A 19,594-nucleotide genomic window follows, 5' to 3' on the forward strand; every position below is an offset into this window, starting at 1 on the left:
AGGGCCTACTACTATAACTTCAGTTTTGTCCGAGTTTAGCATCAGAAAATTGCAGGTCTTCCAGGTCTTTATGTCATGAAGACATGCTTGTAGTCTAGTTAACTGACTGGTTTCTTCCGGTTTCATTGATAAATATAGCTGGGTATCATCTGCATAGCAATGAAAATTTATTGAGTGCTTCCTGATAATCTTACCTAAAGGAAGCATATATAAGGTGAATAGAATTGGTCCAAGCACAGAACCCTGCGGAACTCCATAGCTGACTTTAGTGAGCACAGAGGAGTCGTCATTAACGCGTACAAACTGAGAGCGATCTGACAAGTAGGATTTAAACCAGCTTAGCGCAGTTCCCTTAATGCCAATGAAATGTTCCAGTGTCTGCAATAGGATACCATGGTCAATGGTGTCAAATGCAGCACTAAGATCCAGTAAGACTAGTACAGAGACAAATCCTTTATCAGATGCAATTAGAAGGTCATTTGTAACTTTAACCAGTGCTGTCTCTGTGCTATGATGCACTCTAAATCCTGACTGGAAATCCTCGAATAAACTATTATTGTTTAGAAAGTCGCACAGCTGATTGGCAACTGCTTTCTCAAGAGTTTTTGAGAGAAAGGGAAGGTTGGATATCGGTCTATAGTTGGCTAAAACCCCTGGATCAAGAGTAGGCTTTTTCAGTAGCGGTTTTATCACAGCTACTTTAAAGGACTGTGGTACGTAGCCTGTTGATAAAGACAGATTGATCATGTCTAAAACTGAAGAGTCAATTAGAGGTAATACTTCTTTAAACAGCTTAGTCGGGATAGGATCTAAAATACAGGTAGATGATTTTGATGATGAAATTATTGAAATTAGTTGGTGAAGGTCAACAGGAGTAAAACAGTCTAAAACTGCGACAGACTGAGTAACAGTTTCTACGATTTCTGCGTTTGAAGACAAAACAGTACCTGTTAAGTGCAGGAGTCGATGAATTCTGTCTCTAATAGTTAGAATTTTATCATTAAAGAAGCTCATGAAGTCATTACTGTTCAGAGCTAAAGGAATACATGGTTCAACAGAATTATGGCTCTCTGTCAGCCTGGCTACAGTGCTCAAGATAAACCTGGGATTGTTCTTATTTTCCTCTATTAGTGCAGAGTAATAGGCTGCCCTGGCACTGCGGAGGGCTTTCCTGTATATTTTAAGACTGTCTTGCCAGGCGGACCGAAATTCTTCCAAATTGGTAGAACGCCATTTCCTTTCTATTTTCCGTGAAGTTTGCTTTAATTTGCGGGTTTGAGGAGTATACCATGGAGCTAACCTCCTATGTTTAATTTTCTTCTTTTTTAGGGGAGCAACAGAGTCAAGTGTCATACGCAACGATCCTGTAGCACTATCAACCAGGAAGTCAATCTGGGAGGGACTAACGTTAGCATAAGACTCCTCTGTTGTATTGAGACATGGCATTGAATTAAATACTGATGGGATCATATCCTTAAATTTAGCTACAGCACTATCAGACAGGAGTCTGGTATAAGAATTTTTGCCTACTGGCTGGTAGTCTGGTAATATGAATTGGAAAGTTATTAAATGATGGTCTGATAAAAGAGGATTCTGTGAGGAGACTATTAAGTCTTCGATTTCAATGCCATATGTCAGAACAAGGTCGAGGGTGTGGTTAAAACAGTGAGTCGGTTCATGTACATTCTGGCGGAAGCCAACTGAGTCTAATACTGAGATAAACGCAGTGCTAAGGCTGTCATTATCAACGTCGACATGTACATTAAAGTCACCTACAATAATTACTTTATCTGCTTCAAGAACTAAACTTGATAGAAACTCCGAGAACTCAGCTATAAATTCGGAGTAAGGACCAGGAGAGCGGTATACTACAACAAATAAAAGTGGCTGCACTGTTTTCCATTTCTCATGAGAAAGAGTGAGAACAAGGCTTTCAAATGAGTTATAGTCGAGTTTAGGTTTAGGGTTGATCAAAAGGCTTGAGTCAAAAATGGCTGCAACTCCACCTCCTCTGCCGCTGCCTCGAGGAATGTGGGTATTAATATGGCTCGGAGGAGTAGCTTCATTTAGGCTCACATACTCTTCAGGACACAGCCAGGTTTCAGTCAGACAAAATAAATCAATATTATGGTCTGATACTAACTCATTTACTAAAACAGCTTTAGAGGACAGAGATCTGATGTTAAGGAGTCCACATTTAATTCTCCTATCTTGTTGTACTATTGCAGAGGTTGTTCTAATTTTAATTAGATTCTTATGTTTAACTCCTCTTCTCTGTGCTTTTGGTTTACTTAGTTTACGTGGTCGGGGGGCAGACACAGTCTCTATGGAGTGTTGGGTGGGTAACTGCTCTAATGGAGGCGCAGAGAAGCGTGTAGGACTGCAGCTCTGCCTCCTGGTCTCAACTCTGAGTTGTCAGGGGTTAGGTTCATAAATAAAATCGGTCAGATTTCTAGAGATGAGAGCTGCTCCCTCCAAAGTGGGATGGATGCCGTCTCTCCTAATCAGACCAGGTCTTCCCCAGAAAGTCTGCCAATTATCAATGAAGCCCACACCGTTTGCTGGACACCACCTCGACAGCCAGTGATTGAACGATGACATGCGGCTAAACATATCATCACTGGTCAGATTTGGCAGGGGTCCAGAGAAAACTACGGAGTCCGACATCGTTTTAGCATATGTACACACCGATTCCACATTAATTTTAGTGACCTCCGATTGGCGTAACCGGGTGTCATTACCGCCGACGTGAATAACAATCTTACGGTATTTACGCTTATCCTTAGCCAGCAGTTTCAAATTTGATTCGACGTCGCCCGCTCTGGCCCCCGGCAGGCATTTAACTATGGTCGCTGGTGTCGCTAACTTCACATTTCTCAAAATGGAGCTGCCAATAATCAGAGTTGGTTTCTCAGCGGGTGTGTCGCCGAGTGGGGAGAACCTGTTAGAAACATGAAGCGGTTGGTGGTGACCCGTGGGCTTCAGCTTGGGACTATGCTTCCTTCGAACAGTCACCCAGCCTCCCTGGTTTCCCGGCTGCTCGGGAGCTGTCGAGGGACGGCTAGCCGGAGCTGCACTTGGTCGGTCCGCACCGACTACGGGGGCCTGGCTAACTATAGCTAATGGTTTTGTTTCCATGGTGCGGAGCCAAGCTTCCAATTCACTAAGCCTCGCCTCCAACTCACCAAATAAACTACATTTATTACACGTACCAGTATCACTAAAGGAGGCAGAGGAGTAGCTAAACATGTGACACACCAAGCAGGAGAGAGCTGGAGAGGGACTGGGAGAAGCCATCGCTAGCTGCTAGGCTAAGTTGGTATAGCTAGCAGAGCAGACAAGCGCGTAGACAAATAAAATTGACGGTCGCTAAATAAACAGACTTATGGGTGCTTGAGCAGAACTAATGTTACTCTAGAGCGCGGATAAAAGGCCGCTGTAACAAAACACAGAGCAAATTACACTCAGAGGAACAAGAACGACAAACGCACACTACTCGTAAGGCAGCAACCAGAAACAGGAAGTGAGACGATACGCTTACCTCAGCACGTCAGCACGTAAAAGAGAGGTTTAGAAAATCAAAATTCAAATTCTTCTATTATTGTTGTATTTAAGGGTCAAAGACGTGGCATGTCAATTCTGGTGTCCGAGGCATGTTTATAATGTTAAAAATATATAAAAATTTTAAAACACTACATTTTGTTACCCAACTCTCACCCCTTTACTTACTCATATAAGTATTTAGCATAAGAAAGGAAAATTCAAGGAGCTATTTAGCTCAAAAGTACAAAACTGTCCTTCCTGGGTAACGTGCGGGCTAAAAATCTAAGCACAAAAATATGCTAAAAATGTCAAAAATCTTAATAAAAGCATTAATGTTGTACTGGGGCATAATTGTGTTGATGTTTGTAATGAAACCTACAAATATAGTAACAACACTAAGCTTATTTACATTTTTATTCAAGAAATACTTTTGTCCCCATTTTTGGATTCTCAAATGTCCTTCCTGGGTAACAGACATAAAGTGGCTATACATGATTATAATTGGATATGGATAGTCATGTGACATAGTGTTGCATCAGCCAACAGATTCTGACCCCCAAAAGATATCAGAAGGTCAGTAAGTCTCTCTTAAAATTTGACCTTTTCGCTCAGTGGTACATGACGTACCACCACGATGTGTCTTTCTGGATAACGCTAAAAAAACATTTCTAATTTTTTTACATTTTAAAATTACCTATTTCATGTGAAATATGACATTGATGTGTAGAAGATTAAGCTAATATTTTACACAGTAGACCCAGTTAGTACCTGATAATAAAGGAAAAATTGTTTTTTTTATCCTTCCTGGATAAAGATATGTCCTCCCTGGATAACAAAGATATTCCGTTACGCAGGACATGTCCTCTGTTATACAGAATGGACATGTTAATCAATTCAGATTTGTATCGGTATCTTTAGCTTTTTAGGCATTGATTTGATGTTGTATTGTTATAAATATTATTATTAATAACAGCAATTGATTAATTAAATAAAAGAAGCAGTATTGTGTATTTTTGAACTTTTGTGGTATTTTTTGTCATCGTTTTCAATGATTGCAACACAGGACATTATCATAGATATTGTGAAGTTATTACCCAAAAATGAGTACAGCTTTTGATGTTTAAGGGTCAGTTTTGTTCTTGCAGATGCCGCTGTCTAATAAAGAAAGGCAAAGACTTTTCAGGGCCAGGAAGAATGCTGACCCACAAGCTAGGGCTGAGTATCTCGATTTGAGTATCTGATTTAGTAATAAAGTGATTCTGCAGATCCGTTAAAAAGGATTAGAAAAATAGGTTTACACTTGTTTGCAAAAGGCTAGATATGTAAGTTAAGCAATATGATAGCTTATACCATGATACATTTCTTCTGGAGCAATTGGTATCGAGGTAATTGATCAAACCATTATGTCATTTGTTTTGTTTCTAGCTACTACAAATCTAAATTCAAAGCTAAGCCCAAGACACCTATACAGCTGGTGACACCTTAAAATCCCAGCACTGGTTAATGGAGATCAGCTAGCAGTGACAGATCAAGAGAAGACAGAGGTGCTAGGAAAGACATTTGCAACAGTAAATAATGGTGAACACCTTGACAACATTTACAGGCAGCAGAAAGAGCGAATACTCAGAGACAATAGAAATGTGAGGGAGAAGAGAGAGGACTTCAGGTCAACATTAGAGATGGATTTTACAATGGCAGAACTCAAAATAGTATTACAGGGTACTGGGTACACAGCCCCAGGACAAGATCAACTTTGTTATGCCATTTTCAGGCAGCACCCAGAAGAATCACTAAAGCTAGTACTGAGACTCTTTAATAACATCTGGAGAGAGGGGGTGATACCAAGTTGCTGGAAAAGGGCAATAATCTTACCATTTAACAAGCCAGGGAAAGACCCTTCAAGTCCTATTAACTATAGGCCAATAGCATTGACATCTCACGTGTAAATGGTTGGAGAAATTAATAGTGAGTAGATTGACATATGTACTGGAACAGAAAGGGCTGCTAAATGACTATCAGTTTGGATTCCAAAAAGGTCGCTCCACTGTGGATATGATTCAATGTGGAGGGAATGGTTACTGATCAAGTTAAGTAAAATAGGTATTGGGGGAAGGATGTACAACTGGGTAATGAACTTTTTGACAGATAGGAAAATTAGAGTCAAGGTAGGAGCAGTTTGTTCAAGGGATTTTGAGATAGAAAATGGCATCCCACAGGGTAGTGCAGTTAGCCCGCTGTTGTTTAATATCATGATAAATGACATATTCGAAAAGGTAGATGGATGTATCAAAGCAGCGTTATATGCAGATGATGGGGCTATATGGATGAGGGGAAGAAATGTCTTACATGTGATAGAGAACATGAAGAAAGCAATAAAAAAGGTAGAGAAATGGTCATATGAGTGGGGTTTCAAGCTGTCAACAAGCAAGTCATGCTACATGATATTCACAAATAAACGCAAAGTTGATACTGAGAAGCTAACACTGTATGGTCAGCCAATGGAGATGGTATCGGAATTTAAGTACTTGGGTCTGTGGTTAGTCTATAAATATTCATGGAAAACACATATGAAACACTTGGAAACAAAATGTAAAAAAGTAATAAATCTGTTGCGAGCAGTGGCTGGATGTGACTGGGGGGCAAACAAGCAATGTTTAGTGGACATCTACAGAGCACTTATGAGATCAGCAATAGACTATGGGTGTATAGTGTATGGAGCAGCAACCAAGACAGCACTACAGAAAGTAGACAGGTTACAGTACAGAGCACTTCGTATATGCACTGGAGTCATAAGAACATCCCCCATAAACGCAGTACTTATAGAAGCAGGGGAGACCCCCCTGGAGCTAAGAAGAGAAAAGCTGGCATTAGCTTACTGGGTAAAACTAAAAGGAAGTGGGGAAGAAAACCCTGCAACAAAAACAATACAGAGGTGCTGGGAATACTCCAGATTCCAGAGACGTGGGTTTGGATGGTTAGAAGAAGAAATGGTAAAAAAGTATGGACTAGATGCCAAAGAATTCACAAAGTCTACTCCAGTTAGCAGTGTACCACCATGGCTTGTCCCTGATGCTAAGGTTGACACGAGTGTTCTGGAAAAGAAAAGAAAATGGCTTTTGAGTGAAGTGGGAGTCAAAACAAGTGTATACCTGAGAAACACCTACTACAAACGCAGTTATAGAAAGTATCCAATCAACAAACTCTGCAAGAGAAGATTTAGTTATTGAGATTCAGCATAGTTTGTTAAGACTTCACAGGGGTGGTATGGATGTTCATTTCTGTTGGGTCCCAGCACATGAGGGAGTAAGAGGTAATGAGATGGCTGATAAACTTGCAAAAGAGGCCCTGAAAAAGGAAATATCAGTACCAGTTCAACTTGGAAAAGGAGAAGGAAAAGCACTAATCAGACAGAAAGGAATGGAAATATGGCAGACGATGTGGGAGAATGACCTGAAAGGAAGGGCATATCACAAAATTCAAAAATCAGTCATAACAAGATATTTCAAAGAAAGGAACAGAAGAGATGAAATTATTATAACAAGACTCAGGGTGGGACACACGGGATTGAATGACACAATGTTTACCCTGGGGAAAAGAAATAATGACAGGTGTGAGAGATGTGGGACAAAGGAAAATGTTGAACATGTAATATTGCACTGTGCCAAGTATGTAAAAGAGAGAAAGACGCTTCAAGAAAAGGTCAGAGAAGCAGAACGAGAATGGAATCTTGAAGGAATACTGGGAACAGAAGGAGAGGAGATAAGAGCTGTCAGGAGGGCACTCCTTACTTATTTAGGTAATACAAGGCTGGCAGGCAGAATATAAGTTGTTTTTTTTTGTTGTTTTTTTCCACGGTATTATTTAAACATCCACGTTTAGGCAGAATACGTAATTGACATGATGTTGCATACTCTTGTACAGTAGCTGGCGGTATGCACCTTTCAGCTTTCAGCAAAAATCCGAGAGAGGAAGAAGAAGAAGGAAGACGGGGCAAACATATTATGTCTATGGGAAAAAGGGGCAGGTGCTCCAGCACCCCCACCGCAAACAGACGCAAACATTAGATTTGGACTGTTTGTAGGGTTGTCTTATTTTGACATGGGCAAGCAATAATCAGTCAGTAATGTGTTTGTCTTAAAAATGCCCAAATAGAGATGGTGGAGCCGATGGCGTCCACTTACGTGACCGGAAGTGTTTACCTTTTCATACCACTGGTGATATAATTGCAGTGAACCATCAGAGTCTGTATGTGTAGATAAACCAGTTTAAATGGGCTCTTTGTACATATTTACCTCCTGGCTCATCTCCTGTTAGCAGGAATGCTAAAGGAAGTTAGCGTAGCTTGCTAGCAGGAACTAGCCACAGACAGAACTCACACACAGCGCGAGTCGGAGAAGCTTCGATAGAGACCAAACTGTATTTTCCACGGACTCAAAATGTCCAGATAAACCTGTCGGAACAGACTCTGTGCTGTTCTCTTTATCTGAAAACGATGAACATCCGAATTATGTCCTGTTGTCCTGTGAAGCTGATGAAGCTAACTTAGCTTGCTAGCTGGAAACACGTGGACGTGAACGTAGCAGCACATCAGAGAGAGCCAACAGTTTTAACGGAGTGTGTCTGGAGGAAAAGTTGCTGTGAATCAGTAAAAATGTCTAAAGCTCAAACGCTGAGAGCTTTTGTGGAGCAGCGACTAACTGCGGCTGCTGAAGAGATAATTGAGCTGTTTGAAAGAACGATAGCAGAGTACGAGGAGGAACTTTGTGGACAAAGAAAACTACTGGACGCTGTTTTCCAGCCTGAAGTCCGCTTACACAGAGCAGGTTTGACTCTTTACTGCTTATTCTCACTGCAAACTGCTGGAAACCTGCTGACATCCTCTGATTTGAGAAAGAGTTCAGCTTCTATCGAGGCTCTCAACATATAATATATTAATGAAAGCCTTGAAAATATTCCAGACACAAGGTATGTTTGAGGATTCAGGATTCCTTTATTGATTCCCGAAGGGAAATTGTTTTTGTAGCAGTGCTCCATACAAGATAGAATTAGGATTAGTATAGAATTAGAATGAAAGAAAAGAAAGAAAGAAATGTATATATTAAAGCAAGTTAAAAAAAAACCCAAAATATTTATACTAAGAATATATCTACATATCTCACTCTCTCTCTCTCTCTCTCTCTCTCTCTCACACACACACACACACGCACACACATACATATGCAACACAATAAAATGTCCAACAATAAAACAAATAAATAATTAAAAAAGGGCTTCAGTGTTATAGCGTCATCTCTGTCTCATGTGAGACAGTTTTGTCTGTATTGAAGTTCCAAATGAAAGTAGAAAACAGTCAAATATGATGAAGTCTGTGCGGTGTGTATATCTGAAACCACTGAATTGATAGAAGATGTTGGCCGTGTCGCCCAGCCCTTATTACCACACTGTTATTTTATGGCGTTTCTGCTCTGATGAAATGCAAAGTGCACGATATGTTTGGAGTTTGTTTTAGTTTGAAAGACTTCCAAATATGTTCAACATCTCTCCACATTTAAGAAAGCGGTGGTTTAAATGTGAACAGGAAATGACAGTTTTCTAAAAGGTGTGTATGTGTTTCATGATCCTCCACAGACGTCCAGCAGCTGTTGGTGAGTCAAGAAGAGGATCCTCCTGAGCAGCAGGACTGTCTGGACAGTCTGGACCAGGAGGACCCACCAGAGCTGCTGCACATTAAAGAGGAACAGGAGGAACTGTGGACCAATCAGGAGGGAGAGTCGCTTGGAGGGCTGGAGGAGTTCACACTCAGTGTCCCTGTGAAGAGTGAAGAAGAGGCTGATGAAGAGAAACCTCAGTCCTCACAGCTTCATCAGAGACAAACTGAACAGATGAACACAGGATCTGATGGAGAGGACTGTAGAGGACCAGGACCAGACAGGAACTTTAATCCAGATCATTTACAACCAGCTACTCATGACAAGACTTCAGACTTCTGTGAATCTGAGACGGACGACAGTTGTGACTGGGAGGAGAGCAGGGAACCTCCATCAGGTTTGAAGCCTCTGCAAAACAATGAAGTATCTGGAAGTGATATGGAATGTAATAGTGGAAAAACCTCAGTCAGCTCTTGTGCTACAAGCCTTGGCTCAAAGGAACATCTGCAGAAACACAATGGAATCCAAACAGGGGAGGAACCCTTCAGTTGTTCAGTCTGTGGTGTAAGATTCACAAACAGCTCATCTTTGACCTCACATTTACAAGTTCATACGGGAGAAAAACCTTTCACATGCTCAGTTTGTGAAGCTAATTTCACTTTCAGGAGCAATTTGTCCAGACACGTGAGAATGCATAACAAGGAGAAACCATTCAGTTGTACTGTTTGTGGTAAACGATTTGCACAGAAATCACATTTGAGAGATCACTTGACTATCCACACAGGGGAGAAACCATTCAATTGTACAGTTTGTGGTAAAGGATTTGCACGAAAATCAAGTTTGAGAAAACACTTGACTGTCCACACAGGGGAGAAACCATTCAGTTGTACAGTTTATGGTAAAGGATTTGCACAAAAATCAAATTTGAGAGTACATTTGACTGTCCACTCAGAGGAGAAACCATTCAATTGTACAGTTTGTAGTAAAGGATTTGCACAAAAATCACAATTGAGAAAACACTTGACTGTCCACACAGGGGAGAAACCATTCAGTTGTAAAGTTTGTGGTAAAGGATTTGCACGAAAATCCTATTTGAGAGGACACTTCTTCATCCACACAGGAGAAACCATTTAGTTGCAGCATTTGTGATAAAAGATTCATTGTGTAATGGTGAGAGCAGTGGAAGTAAATGAAACTGCAGAGATGCTCGTCGAGCCAACTTTTCTAGCAGGATGATGACATTGAAAGCAAGATTTGGCTCAACACTGATCATTTCAAAATGGACACTAATAAGTTGTGCTTCATCGTTTCATCTGAGGTGAAGCCACATGGTCATTTCAATTCTGGTTTGTTTGTGTCTACATGTGCCTTTTGACATTACGTGTCGGGCTGTGTACCAAACCAGTTGCTTATCTGGACAGATAACCAAGTAAACTTTGTGGTGCTTGTCAGCCATGACATGTTTCTCAACCATGAACAGGTTGTTTACTGAACGCTGTGAGAGTAAAAATAACCCCACATATCTCAGTGCAGATCCAGCAGTGTGTCTGTCCCAATCTTGCAACTTTCTGAAGTGCTTTGGTTTCATTTTATACAAAACCTCATCGGTTTGCTCAAACATCAGGTCACTGTTTGTTTGTTGTGTAATGGGAATTTATGTTAACCATCTTTTACTGAATCATAAGCATTCACTGTTTTAAAGCCAAATGAAGAACCATGTCATATGATTAGGTGTGTGTGTGTCATAATCTGCTGACCATGACACCACGTACAGTATGTTATTATGCACTGATGAAGTGAACCTGTTGTCCTGACTGTACAACACATTATGACGTGCCTATTGTGCTGACATTGTTCTGATGAGAGAACAAAGTCATCCTGTCTACAAAGATAATGTATTGTTGATAATCTCACAGCTTCTCCTGCTCCGGGCTCTTTCTTGTCATCTCACACTCGAGACAGCAAGGAGGGAGTCCGTCTGCAGGCGTCAGAATAAACTCTGAGAAAGACAACAAGCGTCTCTGTGCTTTTTAGTCCAAAATTGCCAGAACAAACTTGCCGTTGTCGGCAGGATCACCCATGAGGTGATGTTTGGGACTCAGCGCTACAGGTTTTAAGTCTGATCAGCTGGAGTCTGGGTCTCCAAAACGGGAGAGAAGCAGGGGACCTGACATGTGAGGACCGATGCCCACTCACTGGCGTGAGACAACTTTTTCTGGCACACAACCTTTCTGGTGAGTAAATTTGGAAACAGTAAAAGGTCTTCATCACCTGGGCTGTGCTGTCATAGACGTATTAACAGGGCAGGTTTTGGAAACCGCTGTAGAGTCTGCGACTCATCGATACAGCCCCTGTGCACATTAATAAAGCTTTGAATGTTACCATCAACGATCGTTTAGTTTTAGGTTTGCAGTTCTAAGAACGCAGGGGGTTAGAATAATTTTACCTTACACTCTCACTAGCAAAAAAAAAAAGTGGGTAGTTTAGTCAAAGCAACGAAATTAAGGTTAAATGGAAAAAAACTTTCAAGGAAACTGACAGTAAATATCTACACTTGATTGGTTGAAGTGGTAAGAAATAAAAATAAAAATCCAAGGTCCTTATAAATCCACCTTAAGAGAAGAAGAAACTAAAAATCTAAAACAATTTTTTTTCTCTTCTCCTCTTCCTTTTCAACAATGGGTTCCAACAGCAGTCAAGATAAAGCATCTGAAAATGTAAGTCTGATGTGTTCTCCCAATATTTGGTTAATGATCACAAAATATGGTGAACAAAGTACTGACCAAATTAAAATCTGGGTTCAGGAGTGTGGGTTCCCATGTACTGGCAGTTTTAACCTAAACCAATTGGAACACTTGAGAGTCCAAGCAGCTAGTGCTTGTTTTACATGCAGAATGATGGGACAGTGAACCAGAGAGTGTCCGAAAAACAAGGAAAATGAGAACGAGAACGAGACTGAGGCCGATTGACTCGGGGCGGAGCAGAGGACAGTGATGGACTCATCTGGTTATGATGCGAGGGCTGAGATGGCAGACCACTCCACACAGCAGATAACATGCAGAATGATGGCATGGTGGCTTGGTCGTAACACTGTCGCTTCACAGCTGGAAGGTCCCCGGTTCAAATCCTGTGTGTGTAAAGGTAAAGGTAGAAGGGTTTTTTTAAATTTATTTTTTTGGCACACATTCATAAAGGATGTCTCTGAAATTCCTGAGTTAAATCAGGTTCCGCCATGTTTGTGGGCGCAACACAAATGTGATGTGTATGATTAGGGCACCGAACTGGTTGTGATCACACATCTTTGAAAAAAGATGCAGTTGAGGGCATCAAACCAGTGTTTGAACCCTCCTTGAAGCAAGAGTGATCATTCCATGTGAAAAATGTCCTGTGCGAACACCAACCTTTCCTGTAAAGAAAATCCAAGATGCTTTGCAACCTGATGAGTGGAGATTTGTACAAGACCTGCAAGCAGTAAATGCTGCAATCCACACGTGCACCAAATGTCCCGAATCAACACACAATCCTCTCTCACGTTCCATCCGACAGTAAATGGTTCTGTTGACCTTGCAAATGCATTTTTCAGTATCCCAGTGGATAAAGACAGCCAATTTTGGTTTGCGCTTCGATTTGAATCCAAAATATATACTTTCTTGTGGCTCTGTCAAGGTTACAAATTGACTGCTTGACTTAATAAGTTGCATAAGTGTGTTGGCATTTCAGCTTGGTTCAGCTTGAAAAGGTTTTCATTTCTATATTACAATTAAATGTTTTCATGTCAGCATCAACAATCGTGTCCTCCTCAGCTCCCTGCTCTGTGGTGTCCCCCAGGGGTCGGTCCTCGGACCAGTCCTGTTTCCTCCGGCTCATTTCTTCAGGTGCTTTCAGGACGTGTTATCTCACTGTTATGCTGATGATACACAGATCTATTCATCTGCTAAACCCAATAACTGTAGCCAACTGTCTTCTGTCCGTGATCTCGCTGCCACCAAAGAATAGATGTCTCTTAATTTCCAGTTTTAATTTTTAATGGAGTGTGTCTGGAGGAAAAGTTGCTGTGAATCAGTAAAATGTCTAAAGTCCAAACGCTGAGAGCTTTTGTGAAGCAGCGACTAACTGCGGCTGCTGAAGAGATAATTGAGCTGTTTGAAAGAACGATAGCAGAGTACGAGGAGGAACTTTGTGTCTCACACTACCTACTCCGATACAGTAGGTGGCGATATGCACCGTGTACGAGTTGAGACCTGCCATCAAATCCTATTATAAAAACAGAAGGAATGGCACCGGAAGTAATTGTTCTTGTGGCTAACGTGCTCACTCTTCCAATTATTTATCACGCGTCGTCGTACAACAAAGTCGGAGTGAATCACCAGAGTTTGTATGTGGATAAAGTTTTAGGAAACTTTCGGAATGTTTCACCACGGACGCATCTCCTGTTGAAGCAGTCAGAATAGACTCTGAGCTGCTTTCTTTGAACGTTTGGAATCTGAATCATCTGTTGTTCTGCGAAGCTAATGCAGCTAACTTAGCTTGCTAGCTGGAAACACGGACGTGAACGTAGCAGCACATCAGAGTGAGCCAACAGTTTTAACGGAGTGTGTCTGGAGGAAAAGCTGCAGTGAATCAGTAAAAATGTCTAAAGTCCAAACGCTGAGAGCTTTTGTGGAGCAGCGACTAACTGCGGCTGCTGAAGAGATAATTGAGCTGTTTGAAAGAAGGATAGCAGAGTACGAGGAGGAACTTTGTGGACAACGAAAACTACTGGACGCTGTTTTCCAGCCTGAAGTCCGCTTACACAGAGCAGGTTTGACTCTTTACTGCTTATTCTCACTGCAAACTGCTGGAAACCTGCTGACATCCTCTGATTTGAGAAAGCGTTCAACTGCTTTCAGGGCTCTCAACATATAATATATTAATGAAAGCCTTGAAAAGATTCCAGACAGGTATGTTTGAGGATTCAGGATTCCTTTATTGAACCCCGAAGGGAAATTGTTTTTGTAGCAGTGCTCCAAACAAGAGCCCCCATGGTGACATTGGATAAAAAAAAAATAATGCGTGGCCACGAGATACTTCCCCTTCAGTCGTGGGATCTGTCAGTGGCGAAACTTGATTAGTTCCTTAGGAGCATCTTTAGATCGAAACCTATAATGGCGCATGCGCACAAGGGCAGTGCACAGAGCACTACCTGAAACCAGGCATGTCAGTGTTGGTAATGCTAAGTGAAAGAGGGTGGGATAACACTTTCAGAGGCGGGTTACTCTCCAAGCTAGGCAGTTAATTCACCAGGTACAGTATAGTTCACACGTCTACTGCTTCGGCTACCCAGTGTCTATGTAAACTGTAATAGTAGAGTGGGAAAATGCACTTTTAGGATGCATGATGTTCTGCTTGAACGTAATTGGGTAAGACGGTACCTGGAATCTGGTTGCCGTGGTAAAACTGCTGGAATGTGTTGTTGTGAGGCTATTGTACATTTATGTTAACTGAAATAATTACATTAATTATTAGCGAATAAAATATATAAATAAAATAAAATGAAATTAATTCAAAATTGTCCATAATAACACTCAACTCAACAACACTCAAATCACCCTAAAGGTGACAGATCCTCACTAAAGGTGAATTATCTTGTGGCCACACATTATTTAAAAAATATATACTTCATTTTTTTTTTAATCTCGTGGCCACGCGCTATTTTTTTTTTATCCAATGTCACCAGGGGGGCTCTGTAGAAAAGAAAGAAAGAAAGAAATATATATATATATATATAAAAGCAATATAAAAAAACAATATATTCAATTCAATATACCTTTATTTGTCCCTCAAGGGGAAATTCCAGTTTACAGCATCACCAGTAAAAGATAGATTAGATAAAAAAAACAGCAAGTACATACAAAAGAGTGTAATAATAATAACAATAATTTAAGATATATATATATCAACAACAAATATGTAACACAATAAAATGTACAACAATAAAAACAAATATATATTGAACATTGGATGTGCAAAATGGGCTTCAAAAAGGGCTTCAGTGTTATAGTGGCGTCTCCGTGCCCCCATGGAAGACCCGTCCCTGTTCCTGTCAGCTGCTGTGATGCTGCTCCGCCAGCAGACTACACCGTAGAACAAGGCAGAGGCCAAAACAGAGTCATAGAAGGTCTTCAGGAGTGCCCCCCGCACCCCAAAGACCTCAGCCTCCTGAGCAGGTAGAGTCTGCTCTGTCCTTTTTTATAAAGTGTAGTGGTGTTACGAGTCCAGTCTAGTTTGTTGTTCAGATGAACACCCAGGTACTTATAAGGTGTTATCATCTCAATGTCCCTTCCCTGGATGTTCACTGCAGTGCTGGTACAGCTGGGGGAGGGGCAGATGCTTCCTCAAACCTGCAGAAGTAGGTGTCATCTCTGTCTCATGTGAGACAGTTTTGTCTGTATTGAAGTTCCAAATGAAAGTAGAAAACAATGAAAGATGATAAAGTATGTGTGGTGTGGTTATCTGAAACCGTTGAATTGATAGAAGGCTGGCCGTGTCGTCCAGCTCTTATTACCACACTGTTATTTTATGGCGTTTCTGCTCTGATGAAATGCAAAGTGCACGATATGTTTGGAGTTTGTTTCAGTTTGAAAGACTTCCAAATATGTTCAGGATCTCTCCACATTTAAGAAAGAAAGTTTAAATGTTAACAGGAAATGACAGTTGTCCAAAAGGTGTGTATGTGTTTCATGATCCTCCACAGACGTCCAGCAGCTGTTGGTGAGTCAAGAAGAGGATCCTCCTGAGCAGCAGGACTGTCTGGACAGTCTGGACCAGGAGGACCCACCAGAGCTGCCACAAATGAAGGAGGAACAGGAGGAACTGTGGACCAATCAGGAGGGAGAGCAGCTTGGAGAGCTGGAGGAGGCTGATCTCAGTAAGTTCACACTCAGTGTCCCTGTGAAGAGTGAAGAAGAGGCTGATGAAGAGGAACCTCAGTCCTCACAGCTTCATCAGAGACAAACTGAACAGATGAACACAGGATCTGATAGAGAGGACTGCAGAGGACCAGAACCAGACAGGAACTTTAATCCAGATCAATTACAACCAGCTACTCATGACAAGACTTCAGACTCCTCTGAATCTGAGACGGACGACAGTTGTGAGTGGGAGGAGAGCAGGGAACCTCCATCAGGTTTGAAGCCTCTGCAAAACAATGAAGTATCTGGAAGTGATATGGAATGTAATAGTGGAAAAACCTCAGTCAGCTCTTGTGCTACAAGCCCTGGCTCAAAGGAACATCTGCAGAAACACAATGGAATCCAAACAGGGGAGGAACCCTTCAGTTGTTCAGTCTGTGGTGTAAGATTCACAAACAGCTCATCTTTGACCTCACATTTACGAGTTCATACGGGAGAAAAACCTTTCACATGCTCAATTTGTGAAGCTAATTTCAGTTCCAGAAGCAATTTGTCCAGACACGTGAGAATGCATAACAAGGAGAAACGATTCAATTGTACAGTTTGTGGTAAAGGATTTGCACAAAATTCACATTTGAGAGAACACTCGACTGTCCACACAGGTGAGAAACCGTTCAGTTGTACAGTTTGTGGTAAAGGATTTGCACGAAAATCACATTTAAGAGTACACTTGATTGTCCACACAGGGGAGAAACCGTTCAGTTGTACAGTTTGTGGTAAAGGATTTGCACGAAAATCACATTTGAGAAGACACTTGGCTGTCCACACAGGGGAAAAGCCATTCAGTTGTACAGTTTGTGGTAAAGGATTTGCAAGAAATTCACATTTGAGAGAACACTTGACTGTTCACACAGGGGAAAAACCATTCAGTTGTACAGTGTGTGGTAAAGGATTTGCACAAAAATCACATTTGTTAGGACACTTGACTGTCCACACAGGCAAGAAACCATTTAGTTGTACAGTTTGTGGTAAAGGATTTGCACAAAAATCATATTTGAGAGAACACCTTATTGTTCACACAGGGGAGAAACCATTCAGTTGTACAGTTTGTGGTAAAGTGTTTGCACGAAAATCAAATTTGAGAGAACACGTGACTGTCCATGCAGGGGAGAAACCATTCAGTTGTACAGTTTGTGGTAAAGGATTTGCACAAAAAACACGTTTTAGAGAACACTTGACTGTTCACACAGGAGAGAAACCATTTAACTGTACAGTTTGTGGTAAAGGATTTGCAGTAAAATCAAATTTGACAAAACATTTGACTGTCCATAAAGGAGAAAAACCATTTAGTTGTTCAGTCTGTGGTAAAAGATTTGCACAACATGGAAGTCTGAAGCGACACGTGGCTGTCCACGCAGGAGAAACCATTTAGTTGCAGCGTGTGATCAAAGATTCATTGTGTGCTGGTGACAGCAGTGGAAGTAAATCAAACTGCAGAGATGCTCGTCGAGCCAACTTTTCCAGCAGGATTACTACATTGAAAGCAAGATTTGTCTCAACACTGATCATTTCAAAATGGACACTAATAAGTTGTGCTTCATTGGTTCATCTGAGGTGAAGCCACATGGTCATTTTAACTCTGGTTTGTTTATGTCTACATGTGCCTTTTGATATTACATAGGACTGTGTACCAAACCAGTTTCTTGTCTGGACCGATAACCAAGTAAACCATGAACAGGTTGTTTACTGAACGCTGTGAGAGTAAAAATAACCCCACATATCTCAGTGCAGATCCAGCAGTGTGTCCGTCCCCATCTTGCAACTTTCTGAAGTGCTTTGGTTTCATTTTATACAAAACCTCATCGGTTTGCTAAAACATCAGGTCTTTGTTTGTTTGTTGTGTAATGGGAATTCATGTTATTCATCTTCTCTTTTACTGAATCATAAGCATTCACTGTTTTAAAGCCAAATGAAGAACCATGTCATATGATTAGGTGTGTGTGTGTCATAATCTGCTGACCATGACACCACGTACAGTATGTTATTATGCACTGATGAAGTGAACCTGTTGTCCTGACTGTACAACACATTATGACGTGCCTATTGTGCTGACATTGTTCTGATGAGAGAACAAAGTCATCCTGTCTACAAAGATAATGTATTGTTGATAATCTCACAGCTTCTCCTGCTCCGGGCTCTTTCTTGTCATCTCACACTTGAGACAGCAGGGAGGGAGTCCGTCTGCAGGCGTCAGAATAAACTCTGAGAAAGACAACAAACGTCTCTGTGCTTTTTAGTCCAAAATTGCCAGAACAAACTTGCCGTTGTCCACAGGATCACCCGTGAGGTGACGTTCGGGACTCAGCGCTGCAGGTTTTAAGTCTGATCAGCTGGAGTCTGGGACTCCAAAACCCAACCCTCCCTATCAAAGACGGGAGAGAAGCAGGGGACCTGACACGTGAGGACCGATGTCCACTCACTGGCGAGATCCAGAGAACTTTTTCTGGCACACAACCTTTCTGGTGAGTAAATTTGGAAACAGTAAAAGGTCTTCACCACCTGGGCTGTGCTGTTATAGACGTATTAACAGGGCAGGTTTTGGAAGCCGCTGTAGAGTCTGCGACTCCTCGATACAGCCCCTGTGCACATTAATAAAGCTTTGAATGTTACCATCAATGATCGTTTAGTTTTAGGTTTGCAGTTCTACGAATGCAGGGGTTTAGAATAATTTTACATTACACTCTCACTAGCAAAAAAAAAGTCGGAAGTTTAGTAAAAACAACAAAGTTAAGGTTAAAAGGAACTAAAACTTTAGAAGAAATTAACAGTAAATATCTACACTCGGTTAGTTGATGTGGTAATAAATACAAATAAAAATCCAAGGTCCTTACAAATCCACCTGAAGAGAAGAAGAAACTAAAAAGGCACCATTTCAAGTCTACAGACTACACAGAGGTCCACAACACACACAGTGTTCTCCAAAGACCAGCTGCCATGGGGGGGACCAAGCCAGTCACTGCCAGAAGGGGGCAGGCCATGGGGCACCTAGCGCTTGTTTTATGTGTGGAATGATGGGACAGTGGACTAAAGAGTGTCCGAAAAACAAGGAAAATGAGAACGAGACCGATTGACTCGGGGGGAGCAGAGGACAGTGATGGACTCATCTGGTTATGACGCGAGGGCTGAGACGGCAGACCACTCCACACAACAGATAAGTAAAAACACATCCACTAACATGCAAAACACGGCAGAAATAGACACACAGCAAGCAAGACCTTATTTCACAAACCGTTCAACATCTGAAGTCAACACAAAAAACTGGTGAAGAAAGAATTTCTGAAATCTGCAGAAAATTCACACACGAGGCATAAAAGAAAATGCCAAAATACACACTCACAGTTGAGGGACAAGACAAACCTTTCTGGTAGACTCAGGTGCCACAGAATCAGTTATCATGCAGAAAGATATCAGCCCAACCCCAAAACTCAGCGGCAGGTATGCAAAGACAGTGGA

General features: G+C 41.4%; 2 protein-coding genes across 2 annotated transcripts in view; one reads left to right on the forward strand and one right to left on the reverse strand.

Moving 5' to 3' along the window:
* Positions 1-19,594, reverse strand: part of LOC139338735 (zinc finger protein 91-like) — a 299,694-nt gene that overhangs the window by 17,286 nt on the left and 262,814 nt on the right.
* LOC139338547 (gastrula zinc finger protein XlCGF57.1-like) lies at positions 13,765-18,639 on the forward strand. The gene is made up of 3 exons (XM_070973686.1): positions 13,765-13,992; positions 15,925-16,486; positions 16,742-18,639. The coding sequence occupies exons 1-3, from the start codon at positions 13,821-13,823 to the stop codon at positions 17,511-17,513; spliced, it is 1,506 nt and encodes a 501-aa protein (XP_070829787.1). The 5' UTR covers positions 13,765-13,820; the 3' UTR covers positions 17,514-18,639.

The sequence above is a fragment of the Chaetodon trifascialis genome, chromosome 11, assembly GCF_039877785.1.
Source record: "Chaetodon trifascialis isolate fChaTrf1 chromosome 11, fChaTrf1.hap1, whole genome shotgun sequence".
In the NCBI taxonomy this organism is placed as follows: Eukaryota; Metazoa; Chordata; class Actinopteri; order Chaetodontiformes; family Chaetodontidae; genus Chaetodon; species Chaetodon trifascialis.

Coding starts and splice junctions, on each gene's coding strand:
- LOC139338547 (XM_070973686.1), top strand. CDS start 13,821: ATGTCTAAAGTCCAAACGCTGAGAGCTTTTGTGGAGCAGCGACTAACT. Junction 13,993..15,924: donor AGTCCGCTTACACAGAGCAG/GTTTGACTCTTT, acceptor GATCCTCCACAG/ACGTCCAGCAGCTGTTGGTG. Junction 16,487..16,741: donor CAGAAACACAATGGAATCCA/AACAGGGGAGGA, acceptor GACTGTCCACAC/AGGTGAGAAACCGTTCAGTT.